We start from the raw sequence: 26,106 nt of genomic DNA, 5'->3' as shown, positions 1-26,106 counted from the left end.
TTCACTAGGTAGGGCAATGGCAAAGACTTTCACGTGATAACGACACGGGAGAGAAGGCTTCTTTTGCAGGCTAAGAAAGTCGAAGACCCTCAAGCCTGACTTTTCCCTCCTTTCCTTCGAGGATATTTTGATTTGTCATCCGTGGATGGATCATCCACATGTTTGAATGCTCTGGCGAGATTGTCCATCAGAACGCCGATAATTTATCGCCACGTAACATTTCATATCCTCGAATTCAAATACCCCTAGTGGAGCTTGAATAGAAATGGAAATGGGCATAAAGATAGCAATTAGCCCAAGATGGCCAAGATCCAGCAGAGATGCTTATGTTAGACTGGGTTCTGAAGCAGATGGACTTTCGATGGAGAAGGAGACTAAAAAATTGTAAAAGGAGACTGAAAGGCTTCTCGATGGTAGACGTCATTGGCGCGGTCTATGGAGCCATGTTGCAGAAGCTAGAAAATAATTGGAAAGCAACACTAAGAATGAAGTTATCCCTGCTGATACTCAGTTACGTTTGCAAAAGTTCAATGGGTGAGAATTACCTTAGCTAAAGGCCCCAACCACGATATGGCAACTGAATTGTGCAGGATGACAGAGGCAGCAAGTCAGGCACAGGAAAGGTAAGCCACCTGATATATATTTTATTTGCGTAGCTCAATGCCGAAGTGTACAACTTTTGATATCAATATACAAGCAGGGGTCCGTCTAGACTCCCATCTTATCATTCAGGGAAAAAGATACATATTTCTGCTGATAAAGGATGGAAAAAGACAGGTTTCACCACCTACATAAAGATGGATGTGCTTCAGAATCAGTATGAACTTCCATTGATTCGGTCCCCTGAATCATTATTCATGTTCGAGCTTCTGAATGAGCTTTCTACATAGGAATCCTGTCAGGAGCCCAACATTTTGCTCTTAGTCCCAAAAAGTACCCACAAAATCGCCTCAGGATGTAGTCCTCTTTGTTTCTACGAGCTGCAAGCGGAAATGAGATACACATCCATACCATCCACCAATACAGGGTAGAGCTTGGTTAAATCAAATGAAATGACAATAATGCATTTCTCCCTTCCTCGAATATCATGCATTTAACTCTGTTATGAGGGCCAATAAAGGCCTATTCTCATCTTTTCGTGAACTTTTCTGCGCAACTTCACTTTTAAGCTTCCCTGCCAATAATCAAGAAAACCAAGAATTAGTATTAAATTCCAAGGCCAAGTTGTAATATGTTATCCTCAACGTTAAACTAACTTGTCTATTCTATGACAAAACTACCTCTTCCTCTCAAAACCAGAGAACGTGAAGCCTTCTTAAAAACATCCAGCTGAACAATCTCTGGAGTATTTTATGTCGCCCTCCCACTCAAACAGGCAAGGTTTGATGCCCTACTGCTCAGGGTCGTATTACCAAGCAAACAGGCAAAACTTCTTCACATACGGTACAGCATCATCCTTTTCAATCTTCATCGTCCTTGATTTTCAAACAAAGATAGCCATAAGCTATCAAGTGTAAACATTCATCAACATACTGGTGCCCATATGAAGCCGAAGAAAGGGACTAATGACATCAAAATGATGCCACAAAATATCACTTCCTTTTCCTTTTCTTCATCTCAATGCATAGAGAAATAACCATTGAAGTCTGGCATATTGGGAAGGTGTAACCTACGCAATGGAAAAGGGGCTCGATACATCCACCAGAGGAGCCAGACCGCAACCCATTGGTTAATCTCCAAAGAAAAGCAAGCTATAGATGAAATAGACCTATGAAGGACATAATGATCAGACATAACTATGTAACTTCTGATCCTGCCAGCTTTGTAGACACAATCGAGATACCACATCATATTCCCACAGACCAGAGGCAATGTGACGCTGAAGTTTCTTCTTCCTCCCACTAATCCAGTTGTTATGAAGAGTGATGCATCCTCTCCTCATACAGGCAGCTGTCACATTCTTTTTCCTCCACAGGTTTTGGAAAGCTCCATTTGGGAAGAGATTCCTGTCTAAGAAATGAACCGTGACATTAGTCAGAGGTTCATGACACTTATTATCTCCAATGCGGTTTTTACCACCTACACCACACAGTACATCATAAAAACTTGGCTGCTCTGACATCGCAGAAGTGGATGCATGCGTCACCACCTTCTCCATTGCAAGAATTGTGGCGGGGTCTGAATGAACATAATAGAAACCTGAGTTCAAGCGCCGGGGTAAATTTATTGGCACTGCAATGGGAAAGCCACATATAATCAATAGATCGCAATATTTTGGGAGTTAGAGGACTTAAGCACATAGTGATGATTGGGTTTTCCTGATTGAGTTTCCACATGGGAGAAATACTGCTAAATCAATTGCCAGACTTATGCAAAATCTGGTCATAGTATCTCATCATAAAAATGGTCAAGTCAGTAACTTGTAAACCAGAAAGGGAAAAAGGGCCAGGATGAATCCTGTTGCAATACATTGCCTGCATTCATGTTAAATTCTAAAGGATGGTCTAAGCTCAATGAAAATTAAGATCACAATTATGAATTCTTCCAATGAAGTCAGAACTAGGATTTGAAATAGCCAACTTAGCATAAAAAGGACTTATTTTTATGTCAACTACTGCCAATATTCTAATTGTATTTTTGAAATCAGAAATTAACAAAGTATTTATATGCTGAACTAGGATTTGTTGAGATGAAATAACAGAAATATCAACTTACCAGTTTCATTGAATTCATCTGATTGTGCAACTAATACAGCAGGTCCATATGCATGAAGATAAGAAAGTGGATTTTTGAACCAGTACACATCTACATCACTCATAAGCACATTGTAACCCATCCTTAGGATCTTCAGGACTATTCTGGATTTAACCTTTGTCACCCTCTGAAAGCACTTGGTGCCAAAATGGCAGTTATCAAAGCTAATATCCAAATGAGATAATGCTGCCTTGAAGACAGGCAATCCCTGTAATCAAAATCATTAGGTTCAAAAATGATTTCCACATTAGTTCCTAAAAAATGATGGTCATATAGAAATAATAGGGAGGAAAGATGGGAACAAAACATAAAGCTGTGTACAATGAGAGCAGGTGTCATACTTGTAGGAAGGAAAACCGGTAAACTTCATCATCAAGGGCACACAGTATAAAATTTGAAACTGAAATACGTCGTAATCGGCAAACCCAGCTCATAAGCATATCCCTGTAATTATTTCCTGCTACTGCAAGAACAACAGTCTTTTCATCATCAGCAACTGTTTCAAGGAGTTCTTTTAAGGAGAACGGAAGTGATGGCACAGATAATTTGGATTCTGGTTTCTGTATGGTAGATACATCGAGTTGACTGCTGGCTGAATTGCATTTCTCTATGCATGAAATATATCCCTTTCCTTTGCTTTGCAGAGAAACAAATGTATCCTTCCATATTCCCAACATCCTGTTAGCCTTAAGAAATGGAGGCTTTTGATGAACTGAGGGAATGCACATTGAAGCATTTGAAATCATAAACTGTGCACCGCATCTGATGAGTTTTGGCATGTTATAAGAAACCTTGCTCATATTGGAGTAAAATGATCCATATGCCGCAGCAAGGTAAGCATTGGCCTCACTTTCCCACTGTCTGTTATGTGGTACAACTTCTGAATCTATTGGAGATTGACTGTGTTCCGACCCAAAGTTTTCTGGGTAAAAAGCAGATGCAACATCTGTTCCATCAAAGACAAATCGAAGTTCTGTAGACAAGGCCTCATGCATAAGCCATTCGTTGTAGTAACCTTTGCCATACAAGAAAGAAGGGAGGACACCTGCATGTAGAGGAAGATTGCCAGTGTTCCATGCCCACAGCCACCTGCCACTATAATTGCTTTCTTGCCAATTATGCACTAAGAATTCTTCCAACTGATGATACAAAAAAATTTACATGAAAATAATTCATTAGCAAAAAAGTTTGTATGATAAAAAGTAATTTTGAACACAATGCCCATGCATAAGATGATAAGAATAAATATCCAATTTCTAAGGTACCTTCTCAGTTGTTATTTTCTGTCCAGTTGTCCATACCCATTGGCGACCAAGGTTGTCCAAGTGGAATTTTAAATGAGAAAGGTGACGTGGTTTGGCAACAAAGAGCCAGTTGTGATCAAGTGTGTAAACATAATGTAAAGCAGAAATGAAGCTGGGTAACAACAAAGTTTCAGAATCAATCAGAACAGAGATGCTTGATCCAGAAGCTCGCGCTCTTGCAACCATGGCATGGAAAAATGGAGTGTCCAGAAATCTGGAATATGGTAGTATCTGAAATCAGACTCTATATGACAAACAGAAACTTTCCATTAAAAGGTGAAACATAACAAATGAATTGCACTGAAGCAAGTCTTGCAGAACTTGCTTTATGATACCTTGCACCAAGGAAGGTTATTCACTTTGGGTGCAACTAGTCCTTTTGGCCCTGCTTAGCAACAATAACAAATTGTTATAGCCCCATGAACTTGACCCAAAAAATTGGGGCAACTTCATGGAACATTGGGTTATATTGTTCCATGAATCCGCCTCAATTATTGAGCCAAATTCGTGGAACAATAAAAGTTTGTTATGGTGGCCAAATGGCCCCTTAGGATCTTGACCAACCTATGACTCACTTCGATTTTGCCAACTAGCACTTTGATGGATATTTTCACAGATCTTGGTAATGTTTGAATAGCACAAAAGGCTACTATGCTATTCATAAGAAAACCTATCATATTTTAACATCAAGCTGTGAAGCTTCGGCACGGACCCACATCCCCGGTGGCAAAAGGGTTGCCACTGGTAACATTAATCTATCTACTATCAGTTTATCAACACATCCCCATAAAAGGGCGATCATTCAATTTTAATTTCTGCAACCCTCACGATCCTACCAGCGAACCCTATTAAACTTCTAATACATGAAGCCATTCATGCACAACAATAGCATTGCCAGAAGTTTCTTCCATTACCTGAACCTCAATGTCAATGGTTAACCAAGTCGGCGTTATTACTTAATCTTAACCATCCAACCCATGTGAACTAGCAACCGCCTCCTGAACTTTCACTAACAGATAGGACCCTCAAAAATCTTCATTAGTATTAAACGACGCGGGCCCAATATAAGGAAGAACCTTGCCAACCTTCACTACTTGAATAGTTGAACATCGAAGTTCAAAGAAATTTAGCTTTCATTTAAGACCTGACAAATTTTATCCATTTCCTTCCATCACGGAAGAAGTCCCGCTTCTATTCATTATAATCTCGATCTTGAGAACCTAAATTCGCCAACGTTATGCATGTCCCATAATATGGATCCACCAAAAAGGATAAGTATCAGCTACCAACTAATCAAGTACGACAAACAAACGTCCTATCAAAGAATAAACGGACTGTAAGTCAAAGAACCAACAAAGGACCAACATAAGAACGGTCGCTCACGTGAAATCGATAGCGGTCTCGATCGAGACCCTGGACCCGAGATTTCGAATTGGGGATCGCATCGATGCGTTCTGCGCGAACAAAACCACCTGCACTTCCGGGGAGAGAGCCAACCACGAACGAACCGCCAAGAGCTGCCTATCCCCTACAACCCCAAAGAACGGGCGGGGAGAAGAGAAGATGGTCACCGATGGTCCAGGAGACGAAGCATCCCCATCTCTGTCTTGGGTGAGCTCGACCTCTTCCCTCAGAGAAGGCAGTAATTGGGTTGCATAGAGAGAGATCGAGATCAGCAGGAATCCACAGAGCCAAATAGACCGCAGTCCCGCCTGCAAACTCACCAGACGAACGACCAAGAGCAATGAGTACAAGTGGAAATAACGAACAGAGGAACGATAACTTGGCAAATTATGACTCAGATTTTGGAAATTCTGGGGGAAGAAGAAGACCACCAACCTTCATATTTGCAATCTGGAGAACTCCGTTGGAAAACTGGTAATGGCGTCTGCTGCCAGGGGTTTTGACTGTTGAGGAAAGCAGCAGACACAGGAACTACTTGACGCGCAGAGCCGGTTGTTCTCCGTGGTGGCGAGAGGGAAGGAGCTGCCTTTTAACGGAAGATGGTTCGATCGGACGCCGAAATTATTTTCCATATTTGTCGCTAACTTATCAGCTATTGACAGATCCGTCACTTAATTTTATACATGAAGCCAAATTCATTCCTGGCAGAATCTACAGGCATGAAATGAAAAGTTTCTTCAAAATAAAATCATTATCTTACGGAAAGGGAAAAAACCTTTAGACGGCGGAGGGCGTAGTATCTTAAATACTTTATATGTATATACATATAAACGGGGTTTTCTGTTTTAGACTCGTTTTTTTCGACTTTTATTTTTCATTTCTTTATCTTTTACAATTGTCCTTTTTGACACTGCCCACCCTTATACATTAGTCAATTGAGACTACCCCTCTAGATCGGATGTTTCCCAACATATCAACCAATTGACAGAGGAAGTTGACAACCACCTCTTCTATACGTAGCCTTGAAGCCAATAGAATAGCAGAGACCTCATCGTTTGATAATTTTAGATCTAAAATCTGAAACTGAGTTAAAGGGTGTGTTTTGAGATATCAATAGTATAGATTCTACATGTTAAAAAAACTACGGATTTAAGGTCAGATGAGACCTTAACTCCATGAACTTGAGATTGTAAGGATCTCAAATCATAGGTCCACGGTGAAACAAACACAACTCTTTTTTGGTGGATCTGGAGGCCCTTACCCTAAACATAGGAGAGCTAAATATAATCTAGATTTTAGGTCTGACAAGGAACTGGTAGAAGAAGGGTTAGGAAAGCATTGACAGATGTACACGATCTTCAACCTCAAGCTATTAGAGAATAGGAAATTGGGGAGTCCAGGCGGGGCTGTGCAAGTGGCAGTGGCCGGATTGAGGAAGCTTCTTAGCCACCTCTCACTCATGAGGAGAGGGTGTTCCAGGCTAATACAGGGAGTCCAACTTGAGTGATGAGATGAAGTTACACATGGGCACAATCCGAGTGATACAGAAGAGAGGAAGGGCACTCTGAATGGAAATTGAGAGGCGCCCAACCAGGATGGATCCGGGTGGCTTTTGCCATCTTTGTCTGCGCAAAGATTGTAGCTTGGAAAATTTGAGGCATTGTATGAATCTCAACTCAAAATGAGAGGGACCAACAACTTGTGTGATATTTCCTTAGAGGCTGTTTGGGAATGGTAATAACATGTTATTGTTCCATGCATCCACCTTAAAAAGTGGGATTCCAGCGCTCTTAGGGGAAGATGGCAAAATTGGTCGCACCCTCAGCCCTCGATCGTGTACCTCTTTTAATGCTTTCGTTGCATACTAATATGCATATCATTGAAGATGAATATAGATCTTATCGCATGAGGGACAGACAATGTCAAACGCCATGAATTGAGCCATGATCAGCAGTGGCCACCATCTAGACTCGCAGTTTTCTCTAGAAGTTCTCTCAAGGGGAACTTCTTATTATGGTGCACTTTTCCTTTTGATGGTTGAGAACCCTAGAGTCCCTAGTGGAAGAGGTACTTTGAAGTTTTCAAATGCAAAGCCATGAGTCAGGGCTATGAGGAGACAACTAGAAATGCCTAGAACATCTCCAAGTCAAGTTATCATATGATTTGATTATTTCGAAAGCTGGGAACCCATTAGGTTAGATTGGTGGAACAAAATCCATTTTGGCCTCATTCCGTAAAGAGTACAAGCACTGAAGGATCAGTTACTCAACATTCAATAGGACTTGGACAAGCGATTTCTTTCTAATTGGGAGGATTGTGAAGAAAAAGAATAGGTCTCATGAGATTCTTACTCCAAAATTTCAAGGGGCAAAAGGATATCAATTGCACCATGTAATAGCATTAGCATTTACAAGTTCAACCCATTGCACCACATGAGGTCGGTTCTTTTTCCAGACGAAGGCATCAAGTCATCCAGTTTAATCAGATTAATAGAATTTGGATATGCTTTAGTCCAATTCAATTTGTGGAAATGAAAGCATAAATAAAAATGATCCAAAATTAAGGATTGAAGGCCCTAAAGGGCAAACAGGAGGGTTGGGGCACGTTGAAGGAATGCTTGCAATTCGAAATCCAGTCTGGTTGCAATGCAACTTTGAACCCTGGGTAAGGAGAATAATGGAGCTTTGGCTCTGACCCAAGTAATGAGATGACCCTTTCGGTCGCCCGGAAAAACCCAACATCGTCTTTCATAGCACCCATAATTTACTAGGGCATTTAGCGCAGTAAAGCCCACGAAGAGCAGGACGCTTATCTTCACTATTGATTATATACGGCCTTACCATTCAACGCTGGCATTATGTTGACACACTTTAGACGCAGGAAGTTGTAATTGATCGGTCCACCGGGAATATGACGTGCGCAGTTTTTTTTTTTTTTTTTTTCAAACAAAAAGGCCTAACTTGGGTTCAGTGAATCCAATAGAGTTAGATGATTGGATTCAGAATCCACACAGAAATCGACTAAATCAATTAATGTCAACGAGATATCCAAACCTGGATACACACTTTTGACATCCTTCGCTAACAATCTTGCACCAGCCCAGCTAGCGATAATCCGGACCCGGTCCCACCTGGACGGCTCAATTCTTTCCACGGACCCCACCTGTACTCAATGCAACACGGTTGGCAAATTGGGCAAGAGAACTTCGTGAGAAAATGATAGTACCGAGTAAAAACCAAACTCAGCCGAGTCAACTGAGTCATGTATTCTTTAGCAAAAACAATTTCTTCATTTTATAAATTGACAACTATAAAATATTATGTGCTACCATGAATTATATATATATATAGTTTTAAATGTTTATGTAACATCTAGTTTCAACAGGTAAGAATAAAACACCACGACAAGCCCAGGTCACTGAATATACTGTCGGCAAGCCCGATCACAATTGATTGCAGAATACACTACCAGCACGACAAACATTGTCCAGCAGATACACGAACCAGGAAAGTCATTAGCTCAAAAAGCCAGCCCCCGGGTATGGGTTCCAAAGGCAGCGCAACTTCACTGAGCAGTCAAGATGCCATAAATAATATTCCTCAATCGCTTAGCAGCATCTAATGGAAAGACAACTGTGTTGGGCTTGTGGAAACACTCCAGTTACCCATGAAATTAACTATTTTTAGGGTTTCAGCCAAATTGGCTTCTCAAAAGTAAATTATTCATTGTGCCGTGGGCTTGGGAAGACATTCTATGTGCGTGGAAGCTAAACTCAAATTGCCTTCTCAAAAGTAAATTAATTCAAAGTGCCTTGGGCTTGTAAAAATATTGCCATTACGCATGCGATTACTTATTTTTAGGGGTTCGACTCAAAATAAATTGATCCAAAGGCCTGTTCAGTCTTCATATAATCTCAACTTAACCATCAAAAGACCCCAAAGCTCCAGAACCGTAGATGATTTTCCATATTCAGAAGAATTACAAGCAAATAAAACCTATTTTATAAACCAGTATCCATCTCAATATACTTGTTAATGAGAACAAACAGTTGAAAAAAGAATCATTTTAGAATTGGAGAAGTTGGATGTAGCTCATACAAGACATTTTTTTCCATTGTCTGGATCAGGAATGCCAGACTTTCCAACAGAGGAACACAAATTTGTGACAACTTTGGATTAGTCAAGCACACACTTAGGTTGTGTTTGTTTCACCGTGGATAAGATCCCAGATCCATATATTAAAGGACAGGACTCATAACCCCACCCAACACCTAAAAAGAAAAAAATTCCGACCTTTTAAAATGTACTACTGAGATATAAACTGAGGATCATCCAAAGCACATGTTTTAATGCAGTTTCGGATCTAAGATCTGAAGTTATCAAACACAACCTTAAAGTATTGCTTTTGCTTACTATTACCAAGCAGTTAGTCATGTAAAAGCCACATCTTTAAAGCAATACCTGTCCTCTCCAGCACTCAATACATATATTCCCAATTTCCTGTGATGTCCAATCAATCCACATCAAGTAAAACCGCATATCTTATTCAACATTTTCTGTTCAGCATTTGATAAGGCATAAAAGCAAAAATTTTACATGGCTCAAGATTTAGGATTCTCAAAGCCCATTCTATGAATGCTAAAAGGAACAAATAATAGCAGATTGTGCATATCTAAAACCTGTTTGATGTGGGCTCTTCATTCCCTCGCATTGTACAACTACATAAAAATTTGTGGCTCTAAAAGGTTCCAAAGATTCAAACCTTCTTCACCAGAAAGCATCCATCTTCTCTCTTTGCACGATATATACTAAAAGATTTTTTTAATTCTTCTCAACCCTCCTAGCACAGAGAACAAGGTCACTAAATGGGATAATCATTGAATGTTGGCATTGGCATGGGTTGTTCGTCCATAATAAATTATATTTATTATGTAAAATGAAAAAATAATAAATAATAAATAACATGTATCAGCCTTGTACGATATGCATCAGCCAAAATACTATGGTATGGAGTGATATGGATAACATGGGTCAATTATCATAGAGGTGTGGTTTATCTATTGATAGTCTTGACTGCAGTTGTAATATTGGTATCAGGTAAATGTAGTTTGGAAGGATAGTCAAAATAATGCAGCTGCACATCTGATGGCTGATGGCTGCCACTTCTCTTTTCTAACTCTTTCTGTGCAAGAATCTCAAGTTTGCTCACGTTTCCAAAAGTTATACCCAAGGCTTCTGCTAGATCAGGCAAAGAAAACTAGAGGCTACATCATTCTCTTTCTCATTGTCTCTCTTTTCTGTCTGGACATTAACGGTTAAGATTACTTTTCCCACATATGCTCCACCTAAGCAACTATGAAATACTAATGTACCTATTTTCATCTATTTATTTCTATTTTTAAAAATTTGGCCAAGCCAGCCAAGTCGACTTGGTGACTCAATCCTACCCCATCAAAAAATAGAGAAACCAGGAACCTGCAACAACTATCTGAGTCATGAAATGACCAGGCCTAGTCATCTGAGTTTCAGCTAAGTCAGCAGACTTTTGGTAAAGTCACTCAAGTCACAGGTTGGTTTAACTGAGTCATTAATGTATACAGTGTAAGTGTGTATATTACAAAACAAACTACGTAAATGAGATTAGAAATTGTAGATACACACCACGCAATCAAGTATTCACCACGTTACTTAGAAGATGCATATACACATATTAATAATGTAATTGTGGCAAACATATAACTAAAACTTGCATTTTATATGCGCATATACATTATTATACATGTTATATATAATATATCAACATTAAAATAAGTTAAAGGACTATCATAATGCAAAAATGAAGTTGACAAAACCAGGCCAAGTAACCAAGTTGACCCAGTAAGTCACAAGTCAATTTACACTGAGCCAAATCCTGAATCACTAGGTTCTAAAACCTTCATTTAATTCAAATAAACACAGATTGCAAAAATCTAGACCATTGAAACCTTTCATTTTACAAGCACGGAACAAATCAATATGCTCAACATATTCATTCAGATACTTTGATTTTTTAAATTGCCTTCACTGTTGTTCAACATATCAAATGTTGAGGCGTTCAACAGCTAATCATACCTTGCTATGCCATTCTCATGTTAAGAAACATGGAGGCATTCTGCATTTACCAGTGGGCCAGTGGCATATTTTCATGTCATCAGTGATACTACATAGTACATAATACTAACATAGCTATTTGGTTCAATATCTAACTCTAAATATGCACAAATTTATATTCAGATTCCCTCAGTATTTTAGCCATTGCTCCATTTTATGAGGTATTTCTGAAAAACAGCAGAGGGTCAGTTGGATAGGCAGGGAACTTGAAGGCAGAGTATGCACCAGAGTTGTACTTAAGAAGCATAGTATCAAGTCAGATAGAGTAACCAGAAATCAGAACATCACTCTAGACAAACATATTATAAAAAGATAGCATCCAATCAGATACAGTGACCAGAACATCACTCTAGACAAGCATATTACCTGGTAAAAATGCCAAGTGCTGACAGCTGGCAAGTAGAATTTATAGTGGGATGCACACAAACAGAGTCAATGCCACAGCATTGCCTAAAGTTTATTCATGCTTCCAATAATGAAGTCTCTGTACATGTACCAACTACCAAGCAATGAATGCTGAATTTTATGCTTCCGACAACTAAAGCAAGTTTGTGACAAACTGACAGGTGGTGGGGTTTATTTAGCAGTCTATCTCGCAATTCTGCTATCCGCATTTCACATCAGCCATCGAAGATCACATCATCCCTACAAACTGCAACCAAATTTACTTTGCTTGCCCAATCACACGTCCTCTAAGCCATCTCAAGCAGCATGGTTCTAGTTTTTAGCCGAATGCAGCAATCAACACATGACAAGCATCTCTATCAGAAGTGTAAAACTCGAACAATGAATATGGGATACCTGATATGATGCTTCTGTCAAGTAAGTTCATCTAACGCTTGAGTTGCCCACTACCACTGATGTGCAATAATACACAGTTCACGTCTACATACAAAAATCCAAACAAAGGTAATACCACATGAGAACAGATGGATATCATGATAAGTTCTTTTGCTTAGCTCCGGCCACCTACTTTCTATGTATTATTTACTGACACAACCATTTCTTCACACTTGCAGTCCAAAATCCAACCTTACACACAATAATAAGTACGCATAATGACAATTTCGCACATATATTCTTGTACAGATCCATTTCAGCTGTTTGATAGATTCTAATGACTTCTCACTGGACTTGCTTTCATTTCCTTCCAAGTACGGAAACACAAGATGGAAGAAAAGCACCAGGAGTCCCAAGCAAGGAAAAGGATATACTTTTCATTGGAATGGTCCACATCAAAGAAGAAACATTAGATTATAGGATATATGTTACAAAAAGAAATTATGCTAATTATGCTTACTCTTCCTGGACATTGTCCGCATTGAGGACGGACAAATCTTTCACGATAGAGAGTGGGTCCGCCCAAACAGGGAGGTCGAACAACGATTGCCTGATTGATTCCTCGTGTGCATCACAGATAGCCTCCGCAGTGGCGCAGAGCCCATCGAGATCCTGAAGAATCGATTCCTGAGCTTCAACCTACAAACAGCACAAACAATAACCAGCAAAACCTAATTGGGCCATTCGACGGTGAAAACATCCGTAAGTCCAGACGCGACCTAGGGTTTACCTGAAAGAGAAGGTCATCAATCAAGACGTTACATGCACTGTCCTGAAGAGCTGGCGGAGGTCGGACTTCATCACCGGCAGGAGCGATTTGCCTGCAATCGACGATTGAAGACTCGGCCTTCTCCCTGGTCGTCTGTAACATCAGCACCAGCTGATCCCACTGCTCGATCTCTCGGCTGTACTTATCCTTCAACTGCAGAAGGGCCTTCTTCCTCAGCTCCTTGCTGAGCCGGGACTCCTCCGCGGGATAGGACGACGGAGGGGAGGAACGACCGTGTGGGAGGCGGCGGAGGTGTCTCTCTTCCGCCGCTTGTAGACGAACCCGTTGTCGTTGCAGACCTCCCACTCTCCTTCCAACAGCGAAGACGACGCCATGGCAGGTGACCGCCGTCTTCGTCGTCCTCTGTTGCTTCCGGAAAATTCTGAACTCCGGGAGAAGGATTTGCGCGGGAATTTCCCTGAATTTCGAAGAGGGAAAGTGCGAGGATAAATCTGAGAGGACACCATATTATATCAATGCGTTCAGGCAGGTTCCCTTTACATTCACTTTTCGTCACCCGGTAAATAATTTTTATGTAAATAATTTACCTTTTATGGTGAGTTTTCACTCTCTCTTTTTTTTGTCATTTTCTACCTTTTTCATGTAAAGGATCATGTCTAAAGTATAATTAATTTTTATTGTTGAAGATGATCTTGTGAAAAATTCAAATATCTATGAAGCTTTTTATGTAAATGCCCCAAAACGTCTAAAACATTTTTTTCTTTTAATTGATTCCTTGTTAGGGAACCACGCTTTGCCAATTACTAGAAACCTACACAACCAATAAACAATGTGTGAAAGGATATTTCATGTTGCATTTCAAGTACATACTTCTAATCTAAAGGGCCTACATGAACATCATATTTTTCAAATATCAAACCAAAGCATATATTCCAGCGCTTCCAACTCATAATTGGGACATGTATTTATGAACATAACTTTTGAGATATAAAACTCATAACCATCAAGTTGACAGCCAAACCATAGAATGTATAAGATGATGAGTGCTGTTGTAAAACCTGAGTACATGATCATGCACTAGAGATCGCAGGTGGATATGAAATCAAAGGACTTATATTTTATGTAAGCTTTAATTGTTGCAAGAATAATTATTTTTAAGTGGAAATGATGTATGCCTTTCCTTATGCTATTTTTATGGTACTTTAAGTAAACATATTTAGTTGTAAATCCATATTTGAACTTGGTTTGTAGTTTGTGTGACATCATAACATGCAAAGAAAAAAGTACCTCAAATTTTAGGGTTGTTATTCTTGTAGCCCTTGATTTTTCTTAAAAATATATTATGTCTAGAATTTGAATGATCCACTTTCATTCTCTTTGCTACTAGTGGATTTGAAAATGTGATTTTAAGAACGTATCTACATTTAAGACAGAGATTGATATGGCCCAACTAGGGATGGGCTGTTGATGAACTTCTAATAAGAGGTGTTTGGCACCAGGGACACCATGGGAATGTCCTATGAATCTGCCTCAATAATTGGGTAGATACATGAAACACTAGAACAAATGTTTCATGAACTTGCCTTGAAATTGAGGTATATTCATGAGCGTCTCTACTATCAAACAAACCCCCGTTTATGTGGCAATAACAAGGATCTAATATATAGAATACTTGCATTTCATATAACTAAATCAAGTTTATTCAATGCTTATTACTTATCCACATTGATGACTTAAAAAATAAATAATTATACTTGACTGAACCATTAAATAACAGCTTGTAAGCCTAAGAGTGAAGCATGTTCAGAAAAAGTTCTCAAAAAGGTGTTCTCCTCAAGTTTGAAATCATAGAACTTAGAGACATAGAGAATGAAAACAAAAATGGAGGCAATCTTGGTTAAAATTCTCATGAACAACTAAAGGTCTAGTTTCATTATCAATATTGCAAAAAAAAGCCCAATTGAAGAGTTGAATTAGGGGTTTATGGGTGACTTGTCTGATGTCTCCCTCATATTGCAACCTTTCAACTGTGGCATTTTGATCTTTTTGTGACTGTTCGAGAAGAGTAACATTATATTATTGTTTCATGCATATACACACAAAAATTGGTTAGATTCATTAGACACTTTTTATAAAACCCCGGATGGTTTGCCATTGAGCCCCTTGGATGCGGAAATCCATTGAGAGGAGGAGGTGTTGTTGGAACATGTCTAGCTCTAGCGAAGTCGAGACTATAACATGACAATTTACGTATAAAACTTAACAATTAGGGGGCATTTCATATAATCTAGTTTAATGAAAGCTTGGTTTTATGCAAAACTTTTTTTTTAATGAGTTTTGAAAACTTCCTTAGTTTGTTTCATGACACACCAAAAACATATATATATATATATATATATATATATATATATATATTATGAACAACCTAAAACTAGAGTTTTTTCAAACATTTTTTGATGGCATCAAAACACTCAAAAAATTAATTAGAACATTCAAAAAGTTCGAGGAAACAAACGTGTCTGCTTCTTCTGTTTCACGAAACGAACAATAGAGTCGAGGAGATTTGACATCACCACAACCATCCAGATCCGAGCGATGGGTCTCACCGGAGTCGGCGCTTGAAAGTTCATTGACATAGAAATGAGCGGGTTAATGAAGTTATCTGCATTGACGTTCAGGTGAAGGCTCCGAAGTCCGAACCGGAGGGACCTACGGTTTCCCGTCTTGCCGGCGCCAGCATGGCCGCGCGCGCCGGCCTGCTCACCCTCCGTCTGCGACCGGCGGCTACCCGTGCCGCAGCGGCTCGACCGACGGTCATGACCACATTTTCCTCCCGGCTCCTCCTCTCGCACTCCTCCTTTTCGTCGACTCCCTTCCCTCTCCAGTACGAGCTCATCACCTCCCACCCCGTCCTGCCGCTTGCTTCCCCTCGTCGTTCCCGCAACAACCCCGACAAGGACCTTGCAGCCATGGGTTCGTTTGGCCCACAGGAAGGGGAGGAGGAGATGGATAAATCCAAGCGCAAGTACTACCTCAAGCGCCGGAAACGGATGTATGGCTCAGATTCGGACGACGAACGCCGGCGCGGAAGCGAGGAGTTCGTCGAGATGCGGCCGGAGGTGGTCGAGTTCCCGACCTTGCACGCCAGGGAGGAGGAGCTATACTTCTACGACGCATTCGCGTTTCCATGGGAGAAGGACAAGCATTACCGGATGGTCCATCAGTTGGAGAAGAAGTACTTCCCCGGGCAGGGGCTCGAGAACGCTTTTCTGCAGCCGGGCGAGGAGAAGAAGGAGAAGCAAGGGAAGGGAACGAGGAGGAGGAAGGTGCACGAAGGAGGGGAAGATGAGGGGGACGATAAGCGGTTGATGTTCTTCGAGGACGGAAAGGAGAAGGAGAAGAAGCCTCAGAAGAAGCCGGAGGAGGCTTTGGGAAAGAAAGTGGAGGTTTCAGAAAGGAAGGTGGAGGAATTCTTCAAGGGTTTGAGCAAGGGGTCTAGAGTCGGGGATGTTACAGGGGAGCCCTATATATTAACTCGCAGCGACGTTCTTCCTGCCCGGTGGGATGGTCCTTCTGGCACTGTCGTATTGATTGATAAGCCCAAAGGTTTTATTCTATTACGTTCCTGCGTTTAACCATTTGGGTTTTCCGTGAACTCATTCTTTCTCGACCATCAACGAGATTGTGCCCGCTTGTTTTCATGCTCATGGAACTACCGTTTTTCTTCGAAGTAATATACGTGTAACAGTACAATTGAGAACGTTGCATGATGTGATTCTGAGTCGTGCTCGTGCTTTCAAGTCCGCCATTATGCTTTAGCACATAGTAGCAAGCTGCCAATGATAATGGAACTCTCGTACAGGGATATACGGAAATTGTCCTGTTGTATATTTTTCGCTTACTAGGTATGAAAAGTTTAACCGCAGTTCTAACTAATATTCTTAAGATACGGCAGAAGATTTTGTTAGTCTATATCTTTGATGTTTAGGTGCATAACATAGGAAGCTGACATCCACATTTTGTCCAATCACCATATAACAATATAGATTTAGTACTTTGGGTGTTTACGTGCATAAATAGGTAACCGCTATCCAATAGCCACATGTTTTGCATTGCCATACACATAGAATATGGGAGAGATTGAGATTTTTTCCAAAAATGCTAGTAACTGTAGCGGTCTGATGCTTATCTTTTCTTTTGGCAGGTTGGACTTCTTTTACAGTTTGTGGAAAGCTGCGTCGCTTAGTTAAAGTGCAAAAGGTTTTTACATATCATTCTATAAGTCCTACCGTTAAGTTTGCCCTATTTACTATTTGGTGGATTCTATTGCTTACAGCCAGTTTTTTGCAGGTTGGTCATGCTGGTACGCTTGATCCTATGGCCACTGGCTTGTTGATTGTCTGTGTTGGTAAAGCAACAAAGCAGGTCGAAAGGTAGGCTATCTGATTTTTGCTAGTAAAAATGCAATTTATAGTTTGAAGATATTGTATTAGAAAAAAAATGACCACATGTTCGTTGTTCTTTAGAAGACTAGTTGCTTTAGGTATTTAAAGAAATGAATTGGAATTTTATTTTCATTTTGACCTCTAAAAGCTTCCGTGCTTTCCTTGTAAACACATAAGTTAAACGTGTCATACTTCATCTTTCTACATCTTCTGCCTTTAGAATATAACACACGCTCTTTTCTTTTTCATTCAAATAAATCTGTGAATTTCTAAGTTTCAACTTTCAATAATGTAGTCTTTGAGGCTTTCAGAAAATATAAGTTGTCATAATTTTATGAATATGCCCATGCAGATGCTAGAGTTACTCATTTACATGCCTTAAAAATACAATGTCACGGTGCCATGTGGATGCTAACTGTGACACATATTGTTCTCCATTTTTGTGGTGTTTGGGCGTGGTTGAAATGTCAAAAGTTCATGCAAGGCCCTGAAAATTTTAGGTGGTTCTGGGAGTGATACTGGTACTTACCGGTTTTTCTAGTTGTACGGATCATAGTTGTCAAAGGTCATAATCTTAGCTTTCAGGGGCGGGATCATCTATGATTTACCTAAGCAGAAAAAACATTGTTCTCTAAGAGGTGGCAGAGAAGGAAGGTCACTTCCTCATTTCAAGTCGTTGAGAGAAACCATGCTTCTCTTAATGCATCTTACTGGATATACGCTAGGAGGTATAGCCTACCCATATCAGACAACCCCTTCGGGACATCTGCTGGTACCTCATGTATTGTTTCTGGCTTATGAGAAGCCAGGAAAATTTTAAAAAGCAAAATACAAAATATATATGAAGACTGTCGATCAACAAGTTGTGGTTGGTTCGTCAAAAATCATAAGAGAGAAAGAGTACTATGGAAAAAGGCTTTTCGCCTGTTCGAAGGAAGATGGGGAAAAGTTTCTAGCTGTTAAAAGTAAGGATAGGGGAAAGCAAAAGACCTTGGCTATTATTGGGTACATGCTTAGGAGTTAGGGGTTAACTTGTTGATCAGGTAATGGCTTGTCATACATACATTAATTGAAATTTGAATGATAAAAGCCAGCCGTCCTTCTATAGTAGTCCCTTTGCTTGCTTTTGACCATTGTTCTACCACAAATGGTCAAAGGAGTTAGAAGTTGTCGCAGCTAACTGAATGTGAGAAGGAGCCTGAATATCACATGGAATGCCCCAGTCCAATAAGAATTGGGTGAAGGGGGCTTTTAAGCATTTCCTGGTTACTTTGAGAGCTTTGCAAAGCATTTAGATCCAATTTTACGAACTACAAAGGAACTAAAATGAGTATTCGTATTATTGTTATACACTATGCAACTTTGCATGATCTTGGGGTGGACTAGTTCATGTGATTATTTGGCATTGACTTAGAGAGAGCTCAGATTAAGGTAAAAACATCGTTGTGGCTATGATCTGGCCGAACTCGAGACAAACTATTACCTGATTCCCTGTTTACAGACTTACATGGATCCAGGTCTTGTGTTTGTGCTTGATAGGAGGTTTAGCCTGAGGCTGAGCTGGTCCTGGTGCTGTTTGAACTGGTGGTTCAATCTTTATCCCATGCTCAGTTTCTTATTGGGTTGAGCAACTTCTGCGGAACTGCATCTTTTTACCTGGCTGTAGAGCTTAGCTACGTTTATACGATGCTGCTGCTGTGCTGCAATTTTTGTTTCCTTGAATGCTTTTTCACTGTCATATGTTTTTTATCTTCCACTCATGTTCTTATTTCAGGTTTCAGGATATGTTTAAAGGTTATAGTGGAGTTTTTCGTTTAGGAGAAGCAACTTCAACTTGGGATGCTGATTCACCGGTCTGTTTGTTAGTTTCAACTAATGATCAGTGCCCCACAGGTTTCTGAATATAAATTATATTCACACTGTATGGATGCTAGGAGTTGCTTTACTTCATAGTTCAGACTATGTTAATAATTGAATTTTGTAAGCAAGTTGAGACTTGAGAGAAAACGTTGAGTTCCTCCTTGCATTGTTCCCATGATTTGGATGGTAAACTTACCTAGGTGGGGGATTCACGTGTCCTTCTGTCTATATCTGTATGCTTTTATATTTTAATGCACAATATGGGCATGACCATCTCATAGAATTTAAAGGTTTTGCCTTTATGGTTGTGTTAGTTAGATGACAGATGACAACTTTAGAGAGAAGAGTTTTCATTTGGCTGGAAGGTTGGATCTTTATGTGCAAGAAGTCTATACCTTATCTGTGATGCTCATCTAACAGTTTTTTCATATAGTATCTCATTAGATTATTATATTTTCTTTCTTCTCAAGCTTGGACCAAATCAAGGTAACTTGTCCCCACAAGCTACTAAGTATGTATTTATTGAATACCCCCAGAATAAAAAAGGATACTGTTTTATGATCCTATTACCCGTAAAGAGTATGTCAGTGCAGATGTCATCTCTTTGAGTTTGTCCTATACTTTTCAAGTATTGGTAACCATATGCATTTTGAAACTAGTGAACATTTTCCATTGCCTGTCCCTCCTATTTCTTTGGAGTCTTATCCTTTTCCTTCTCCTTCTTCTTCTCTTCTTCTTGATTTCAAGATCCTTCACTAGTTTACCCTTGGCACTCCTGCTTGTGGTCCCCCAACATCATCTCCTCTTGTGATACGTGTTTCTGACTCGCTTGGGGATTCTTCAATTGAGTGTGATTATTCTATAGGGGCTTCACTCGCAGATGACTACTTGCCTACTGCTCTATGCAAAGGAAAACGACAGTGTACTATGCATCTCATCTTTAAGTTTGTGACCATAGAGAGACTTGGCAATAATGTGCATACATTTATTTCAGCCCTTATCTTACAAGGGATTTTGAGGAGGAAATTGCTGAAACCAACATGTACTTGCAAAAGCATTTTGTTACTAAGGATCTTGACCACTCAGATATTTCTTAGGGATAGAGGTAGCAAGAAGTGGTGAGGGTGTTGGTGGTTTTGTAGTGGATATATGTTCTTGATTTGTTCAAGGAGACAGAGATGCTTGAAGCTAAGCCTGTGAATATTCCTATGAATCCATGTCTCCGCCTATATGTGGAGGACTCAGAGCTGATAAGTAGTAAGTCATATTGGTCGCTCTTTGGCAAATTTTTGTATGTTACAGTTACTCAATCAGATGTCTCTCTTGTGATGGGAAAATTAAGTGAATTTTTGGAGAAACCAGGAGAAGCTCATTGTCTGGCAACCATGATGGTCGTCAAGTATCTCAGGTCATCTCTCCTGGGAAAAGATTTCTATTTAAGAGAAGTGATTCTCTTGATGTTATTGTCTACATTGATGTAGATTGTGCATGATCAATGGAGGACATGAAATCTACATCTTAATATTGTATCTTTGTAGGAAATGATTTGATTACTTGGAAGAGTAAAAATTATGCGGTAGTTGCAAGATCTAGTGAATAATTAGAGTATAGGGCGATGGCTTAGAGTCCTTAGACAACTGTTGAGATGGTGTGGGTTAAAACTAAGTAAACCTGTCTAGGAGTCAAGGTTCCATTTCCAATTAAGATAATGTGACAATAAGGCAATGACCTGTAACTAACAATTCTGTGTCTTATGAGAGGAGCAAGCATATTGAAGTGGACTGTCATTACATACGTGATATGATTGAAGGTGGGGACATCTCTACAGTTCGTCTTTCAATTGAAGAGCAAATTGCAGACGTGTTTATCAAATCATCATCTATATACAAAAATTTTATTTATGTAAATATAGATAAATAAGACTACTAAATAGTTAAATAGTCATATCACAAATGATTTGTATACATGCACACACACACACACACACACACACACACACACACATATACATCCTCACTGCACGTGTACCTAATTTTTTTTTGAAAATTGCCGCATCCGCACCTGCACCACCACCTGCACCTTGCGTCCATTAGACATAGTTTTCAAAGTGTTGTAACAAGCCGAGCATGATAGATATATATGCTCTGGCTTGAGCGGGAGTGTTGACAAAAATAATAAGGTTTAATTGGGTGGTTATTAGAATTTCAGAAAGTACGGGTGAGTGGTGTTTAATAATTTTATTTTATTATGTGGACTTAGATGCAATTTTTTACTGCCACTCTATTAAGGGAGGTTAGGGTTAATCTAATGAAGATTTTTCACTCTCCCAAATGGCTGTACACATGCCATTAATTTTCCTGCTGGGCATCAAAAATCTTCCCACATGAACAGGAACGTGCCTGTTGGACAAGATTATCCCCTCTTTACGTCCTTCAATGCCATTCCACTTCCCCTTCAGACTCCTCTCCAACCAAACATTCATCCTTCTCATCCATCCTCTGTTATTAAACAGCACCTTGATTCTCTTTGTTCCCCTGCCAATCAGAGAACCCCCACCCAAGCAGACTCAGCTTTGCCTTATCTTCCCCTCTTGTCCGTCCTTCCCATTATAACAAGATTTCCGGAATTCTCTCTGACCAGCAGAAGCCACAATGACTCTTCTCAGTCTAGTTTTAGCTGAGATAATACAGATCACCCCCTGCTCGTCCACTTCCTTCAGTGGGAAAGCTGCAACATTGGAGCTCCAGTTTGATGTTTCCTCATCCAATGGAATCTTTAAATGTATAAAATGACAAAATGCCTATAGGATTTTCTCTATCAGATGAATATCCTGTAACAAACAAAGCACTACTGAGAAATATTATTGTTCATCCCTCAGATTAGGTCCATATATAAGGACCATAAGAAGTGAAGGGGAAAAACAGCTTTAAGTCTTCAACAGCATGAGCCGTGCTGTTCAAACATTTCCTGATAATCTTCTTTTTTTCTTTTTTGTCTTTTCTAAGGTACTATAGTAATGCATTTTAAGGACTTCATAGATTTGGCCTATCCTGCGCCCTTAAGCATCTATAGTAATTACTTTCTCTTTTCCACTTGGAAAATCTTATTTGTGCAAGAAGGTTTGCTGTACTAAATCCAGTTCACTTATGAGTAAGTACTGTGTAGGTCATTCAAAGGGAGCCATGGGAACATATAAAAGATGAGGATATTAAACGGGTTGCGGCTTCTTTTTGTGGAGAGATATGGCAGGTTCCTCCAATGTTTTCTGCCATAAAGGTATGTCCTTTGCATTTTTTGTACTTTAAAAGGCATAAGTTTGTTATGGATGGTCTATGGTCCCTGTCCTTGTGCCCATAAACTGCAGATATATATCTGTACTTTAATTATTTATTTTTTCTATTTATATTATGCGCAGGTTGGAGGCGAAAAGTTGTATGAGAAAGCAAGAAGGGGAGAAACAATTGAGCTTTCAGCTAGGCGTGTCTCAATTTTCCAGTTTGATATTGAGCGCAGTTTAGATGATAGGTATGCTCATCACTATTGCATTATGGGTTTGTAATTTGTTACATGCTTCACATGGACTTATTGTACTTCTGATCTAGTATGAAGAATCAAAAATCACTTCTATGTTCCTGTATCCAGCAATACAAATGCTTGGGCAGACTGCCAACACATTACTGTATCATATTAAACATGATGACCTTGAAGGATTTTAGAATTTTTGCAGGGATAAATATGGGTGACTGGTCTCCTTCTAATTTGATGGGCCGTATTGGATGATCGTTGCATTGTTTGGCCTGAACATGTTCCTATCTGATGATGTAGAATTATTTGACCAATTTTTTTCTGCTGTTTTGCAAAGGGAGAAGCAATTACATCTATCTGCCTCGTTTAGTTCATCTGCTTTGTTTCTAAACATTCACTGTGGGTTCATTTAGAAATCTTAGTAAGATGACATTTTTATGCTGTCAAAATAACCTAGCGTTTCAAAAATGTACCTTTCTTTTTGTTCTATTTACAAAGTTCACATTGAAAATATTGCATACTCTTTTCTTTTGAGTTGTTTAACATGAAAAAAAGGAAAAAATTAGTTTCCTTTCCTTTAGACCACTTAGTCTTGGTCTATCCATAGTTGACTTAAATGTGGTTTATGGAGTTTTCTTTGCTGATATTAGATTCAATAAATTAAGTTATTGCAGTTCCAGTATTTTTCATGTCTTACAAAGTTAGACATGTATGATGTAGCCTTTCACATAAAATTGGTGAGATAAATAATCGTTCATGTTAAACAAATAAATAAACATGCAATTGAGTTTTTTCCTTCTGTTCAGAGATATATAAGCTAACTGTTGGAGTCTTCAAGATCATATTTGACTTCAACGTCAGACGTGAATGATTGTGAAATTTTATAACATGTTCTGCAGGCAAAATTTGATTTTTAGGGTGACTTGCTCCAAGGGGACATATATACGCTCCCTGTGTGCAGATTTTGGGAAGGCCCTTGACAGGTATTTGTTTTCTTCTAATAGATTCGATGTGGTTTGACATTTTTAATGTGGACGTTTGTTCGTTTCTGCAATGATACGTGGTTGATGATTTTCAATGGGAACATTTTGTTTTGAAAGTTGAAAGCAACATATATGTAGTATGACCAGATGTTTTCAGTCCTTCTGAACAATGGGAAAGAGATGAAAAGATTGATGGCTTTCAGATGCTCTAACAGCACTTTTTTGAATGTCTGCAGTTGTGCGCATCTTACAGCCCTGCGAAGAGACCTAATTGGTAAAATACATCTTTCTTTATGCATTCTCATATATTTTTTTGGCCTAATTTACTGCATGTTGTGGCTGTATGGTCTTTTTGGAAAAATTCGTCAGGATTTTTGCCTACTTGGAATTTATAGCTAATTAATAGTTTGCTCCAGTTTGTGCTAACTTTGACTCTTATCCAACTTATTTTTTTGTGTAAATGTGGTCTGACGGCCCCAAAGTATTTTCTCTATGCTTTTCTGAATCCCTTTGGTTGGTTTGTCTGTCGTCTCTTATACAACCATTATCTTTGAGTTGGCTAGGGTTTTACGTGACTTTAGGGTTCCTGCATGATGCATCAGAAGCTTGAACCTGATGCAGAATTATACCAAGAATATTGCACATCAATTCTGCATCTAGAAAGTCATGACATTTCCTGTGACTTGTCTTTGCCTATGCCAGCTGTGTGTTAACATTTCCTTTTGGTTGTGTTAGAAGGAAACCTAACATGGGAGATGGAGGTAGATGTCTAATTGAATGCCGATGCATGTGTTCTGTGATTTAGAGCTCTAGCTTACTTTGTTTTCAGGATTTTTTAACTCTCCCAAATCTGATGGCCTTAAAGCATCATCCTTCACTTTTCCGAACGCTGTGCAAATGCTGTTGATATGTTCACCACTTGTTCATATATAGAATGTCATCATACATATACTTGAGCTATTATATTTTGAATTTAGGAGATGGATGTTAACTGTCATTGTCTCCTTGTTTTTTTCTTGAAGTGTCAAATGCTCTGTTTTCACATACTTAAGAAGGAATTTCATGTACTGCATGTTTCGGCATAGTGACCAATGTCCCCAAAATTTTGATAGTGGCTTCACGAAATATGGCAAAAAATTATGTTTCGATAATATCACAATATTATTTTGATATTCTGAAGAAAATTTTGCAGTTTTTGCTGAAAAAGTTGTCATTTTTATTTATCTTAATATATACCTTAATTTGGTTGTTTCTTTCCCATCTTAGAAAATTTGTGCATTGGCTATGGCATATATGGAGATTGAATTTCATTTGAAGCTTCCACACCATTTTTTATTTGCATAAAGATGGTATCTTCGAAAAATATAGCCCAAAATAAGATATTGATTGGAGTTTCCTTTGATCATGTGGTTTTCTGGAGAAAACATCATATTCATAAACCATCAGCATACATGAACTGTGTCCTGATCCCAGAGATTTTTTGTCCAACACATTGGTTATAATTTTGCCCTTTCCGATTAGCATCTTTTGGCCTTTGAATTTCTTCTATTTTTTGAAAACTATATAACAAGTAGCTTTTTCTAATTTTGTAGGAAAATATTCTGCTGATGATGCCTGGGATTTTCAGGAATTACAAGAACAGATCACTAAGGGATACATGTAAAACGTGTCAAAGTCGTTGGCCATGTACTTTGTTAATCTATAGAGCTTGCAAGGGGTAATTCTTCAGCAATTGTATGACGGGATAATAGGTTATGGTATTTCTTGATAAATGAATGGAAGGCTTTCGAGTCACTTGTGGTTGCAAAATAAACAAACAGAACAGCAAAGGCCTCCATTCTTGTACTAGACAGGCAGCTTTCTGATTGAATGGCCACAGGTCAGCCAACCAAGCGGCAAGCTCTTCATATTCTCATTATGAGGTGCACATAGTTGCCGTTCTTTCTGCATTTGTTCTTCAAAGGTGATTGTTCGGTTCGATCATACTTTCAAGCATGTTTGAGCCAAATGAATTACGATATATACAAAAAAAAAAAACCACATTCTGTACAAAGAAATAAACAGTGATTTTTTTTTTTTTTTGAAATTGTTAGCTGAAATTGCCACAAAAAT

The 26,106-nt window shown here is 39.2% G+C and overlaps 3 protein-coding genes across 9 annotated transcripts; 1 reads left to right on the top strand and 2 right to left on the bottom strand.

Moving 5' to 3' along the window:
- Positions 1 to 624: 624 nt before the first annotated feature.
- On the bottom strand, positions 625 to 6,054 carry LOC116250136 (beta-arabinofuranosyltransferase RAY1). 2 transcript variants are annotated; one of them, XM_031623570.2, is made up of 7 exons: positions 5,898 to 6,054; positions 5,442 to 5,770; positions 4,020 to 4,272; positions 3,096 to 3,893; positions 2,716 to 2,962; positions 1,281 to 2,232; positions 625 to 1,174 (listed from the first exon to the last, which is right to left on the bottom strand). In XM_031623570.2, exons 1-6 carry the CDS (start codon positions 5,901 to 5,903, stop codon positions 1,787 to 1,789), a joined length of 2,079 nt encoding a protein of 692 aa, XP_031479430.1. In that variant the 5' UTR covers positions 5,904 to 6,054; the 3' UTR covers positions 625 to 1,174; positions 1,281 to 1,786. The 2 variants fall into 2 exon arrangements, with proteins under 2 accessions (XP_031479430.1, XP_031479431.1); XM_031623571.2 differs by lacking the exon at positions 5,898 to 6,054 and having other exon boundaries at positions 4,394 to 5,582.
- A 2,415-nt stretch (positions 6,055 to 8,469) lies between these two features.
- Positions 8,470 to 13,692, bottom strand: LOC126409870 (uncharacterized). Of its 6 annotated transcripts, none has more exons than XR_007572712.1 (4): positions 13,182 to 13,691; positions 12,912 to 13,090; positions 12,413 to 12,496; positions 11,878 to 12,328 (listed from the first exon to the last, which is right to left on the bottom strand). XR_007572712.1 is itself a non-coding variant. In XM_050076547.1 (3 exons), exons 1-3 carry the CDS (start codon positions 13,320 to 13,322, stop codon positions 8,543 to 8,545), a joined length of 402 nt encoding a protein of 133 aa, XP_049932504.1. In that variant the 5' UTR covers positions 13,323 to 13,692; the 3' UTR covers positions 8,470 to 8,542. The 6 variants fall into 6 exon arrangements, 3 of the variants coding, with proteins under 3 accessions (XP_049932504.1, XP_049932507.1, XP_049932505.1); XR_007572713.1 differs by having other exon boundaries at positions 11,878 to 12,263; XR_007572714.1 differs by having other exon boundaries at positions 11,878 to 12,256.
- A 2,082-nt stretch (positions 13,693 to 15,774) lies between these two features.
- On the top strand, positions 15,775 to 25,943 carry LOC116250886 (uncharacterized). The gene is made up of 9 exons (XM_031624861.2): positions 15,775 to 16,787; positions 17,386 to 17,441; positions 17,532 to 17,614; positions 19,401 to 19,479; positions 22,652 to 22,762; positions 22,902 to 23,011; positions 23,911 to 23,994; positions 24,231 to 24,268; positions 25,587 to 25,943. Exons 1-9 carry the CDS (start codon positions 15,920 to 15,922, stop codon positions 25,655 to 25,657), a joined length of 1,500 nt encoding a protein of 499 aa, XP_031480721.1. The 5' UTR covers positions 15,775 to 15,919; the 3' UTR covers positions 25,658 to 25,943.
- Positions 25,944 to 26,106: the final 163 nt, after the last annotated feature.

This window comes from Nymphaea colorata, chromosome 3 (genome assembly GCF_008831285.2).
Source record: "Nymphaea colorata isolate Beijing-Zhang1983 chromosome 3, ASM883128v2, whole genome shotgun sequence".
NCBI classification, from domain to species: Eukaryota; Viridiplantae; Streptophyta; class Magnoliopsida; order Nymphaeales; family Nymphaeaceae; genus Nymphaea; species Nymphaea colorata.
Note: the sequence above shows the minus strand (reverse complement) of the source record. Positions and strands in the feature narration are given on the sequence as shown.